General features: G+C 47.0%; 1 protein-coding gene across 1 annotated transcript in view; it reads left to right on the top strand.

Moving 5' to 3' along the window:
* Positions 1-1,945, top strand: part of GRK4 (G protein-coupled receptor kinase 4) — a 95,493-nt gene that overhangs the window by 85,752 nt on the left and 7,796 nt on the right. The window contains exon 15 of the mRNA XM_019526516.1: positions 1,099-1,230. Coding sequence (XP_019382061.1) covers positions 1,099-1,230 — 132 coding nt within the window. The remainder of the gene's footprint in view (positions 1-1,098; positions 1,231-1,945) is intronic.

Here is a 1,945-nt window from a genome sequence, read left to right on the forward strand (position 1 = left end):
GAGGGAGAGAAAAAGTCATAAATGGTTGGGGAAGGGGAGGGAATGCGTTTTAAAATTAAAAAAAAAAAGAAAAACGGGTTTGCTACAACAACAGGAGTGCAACAGAGGTGCAGTGTGCAAATTTAAGGCAAAGTTTCTGTGGCAAGCCTGCTAGGATGGGAACAGGTGTGACCCTGAATTTCCCAAGTATGTGCTTGAGGCCTGCCCTTCCTCCAGGATTTCAGGGAGAGCTGGGCACCAAGGTAAACAATTTGCCCAAGGGGCAGAAACTTGGAAGTTTAACAAGACAACTCATTTATTTTCCCATCAGGGGCCACCCACGTGCGCTAACTTGGCTGTCTGGCACCCATCAGGAGGGGCCTGGACTCTTCCCGGGGATGACTTGTGGTCATTGGCCTTACAGTTGAATCCAAGTGTAATAATTGGTTTTTGGTTTATTTCTTTAAGTTAAAGAAATAATTATTGTTTGTTGTTATATTGTGGGGTGGACCAAAGCAGCGCATGCCAAAAGGGAGACATGGGACCAATTTGGGAATGGACTGATGTGGCACACTCACAGACTGAAGCGGCGCGATCACAGATCGCTACACCTTAGAGGGAACGTTGTTCCCTACTCAACCTAGAGTAACTTGTGCACCAAAGCATGCATGGCATAGGTGTTCCCCAGGGACAAGTAGTGGTGGTGCAAGGTGCACTGCTGCCACTTGTCCTCAGGAAACCAAACATCCACGTTTGTCTGGACGCAACCCTTGATAGAAAATCATTGGATCTATGCCACAGGGAGAATGACTGGACAGAAGGCTTCTCAAGCCAGTCTGTGTCTCCTGTGGTGGAATGGTTTGTAGCTGGATATAGAGTAAAGAACAAAGTACCTTTTTAGAATAAAGTACCTTTAGATTGCATAAGGTGGTCAAAGCTACTTCTGTGCTCTCTCTCGTATTAACCTGCACAGGCTGTAAATTAGATGAAACAAAACATTTAATCACTTTGAGTCATTTGCCAGGATCCTACAGACCATAGCTTGTATCAAAAAGCACCTTGTTTTGGAGGCTTCATGTGACTGACTTTTCATTTGCATTACCTTATTTTTCCATGTAGATGATTGAAACAGAATGTTTTGAAGATATCAATGCATATGAAATGGATAGCACCTTGACACCAGATGTGGACATGAGCAAACATACTCCTAGACCAAAGAAAGGCTTCTTTCACAGACTGTTCAGAAGAATGGTAGGAGGGCTTCCTGTGCATTTTGTGGGAAACAAAATACAAAATAATAATTAAAAAGCAAAGCAAGGGAGGACCAACCTTGCTATGTCTGTCAAGTGGCAGACTCAACACTTTTATAGTTTATCTTAAAATGGAGATGTAATGCATTGTAAAAGTGTATCAGATTAGAACAGGGGTGGGCACAATACGACTCCCAGCTGGATCTGGTCCACCAACTGATTATATCTGGCCCATGGGTCAGCGGCTGCAAAGTCATAGGATCCGGCCCATAGGAGCTGGTGGTTCCAGCTGCTGCATTGTGCTGGGTAGGCAAGCACGTCCCAGCCCCATCCCAACTCCATCCACAGTTTACATGATCTCTGGCCCCACACCCTTGAAGTAATGCTGGGTGCATGCTGGTATAGCTGTAGATGGTGTCTACAGGTTCCTGCCAAGTATCAGGATGACTGCCTTGGACCACAGCTGACACAGGGATGCAGTAGCATCACCTGCGGACCTGGGAAGATGCCCTGATCCCTAGGGTGAACCAGCTACCTGCATCCACAGCGGATACCAGCACCTGCCTGGTGCTGCTCCCAGTGCATGAGCCAGGCGCGAGTGTAAGCTTCTGGGCCATTCTGTAGGTGCAGAATGGTTAGGGGGGTAGGGGGAGAAAGGAGGAGGGAGATAGAGAAAGGCAGCTCTGCCAATGATGAGCAGCAGTGGCTGGTGCCGT

Source organism: Gavialis gangeticus, unplaced genomic scaffold (genome assembly GCF_001723915.1).
Source record: "Gavialis gangeticus isolate Ggan-Ray unplaced genomic scaffold, GavGan_comp1, whole genome shotgun sequence".
NCBI lineage: Eukaryota > Metazoa > Chordata > Crocodylia > Gavialidae > Gavialis > Gavialis gangeticus.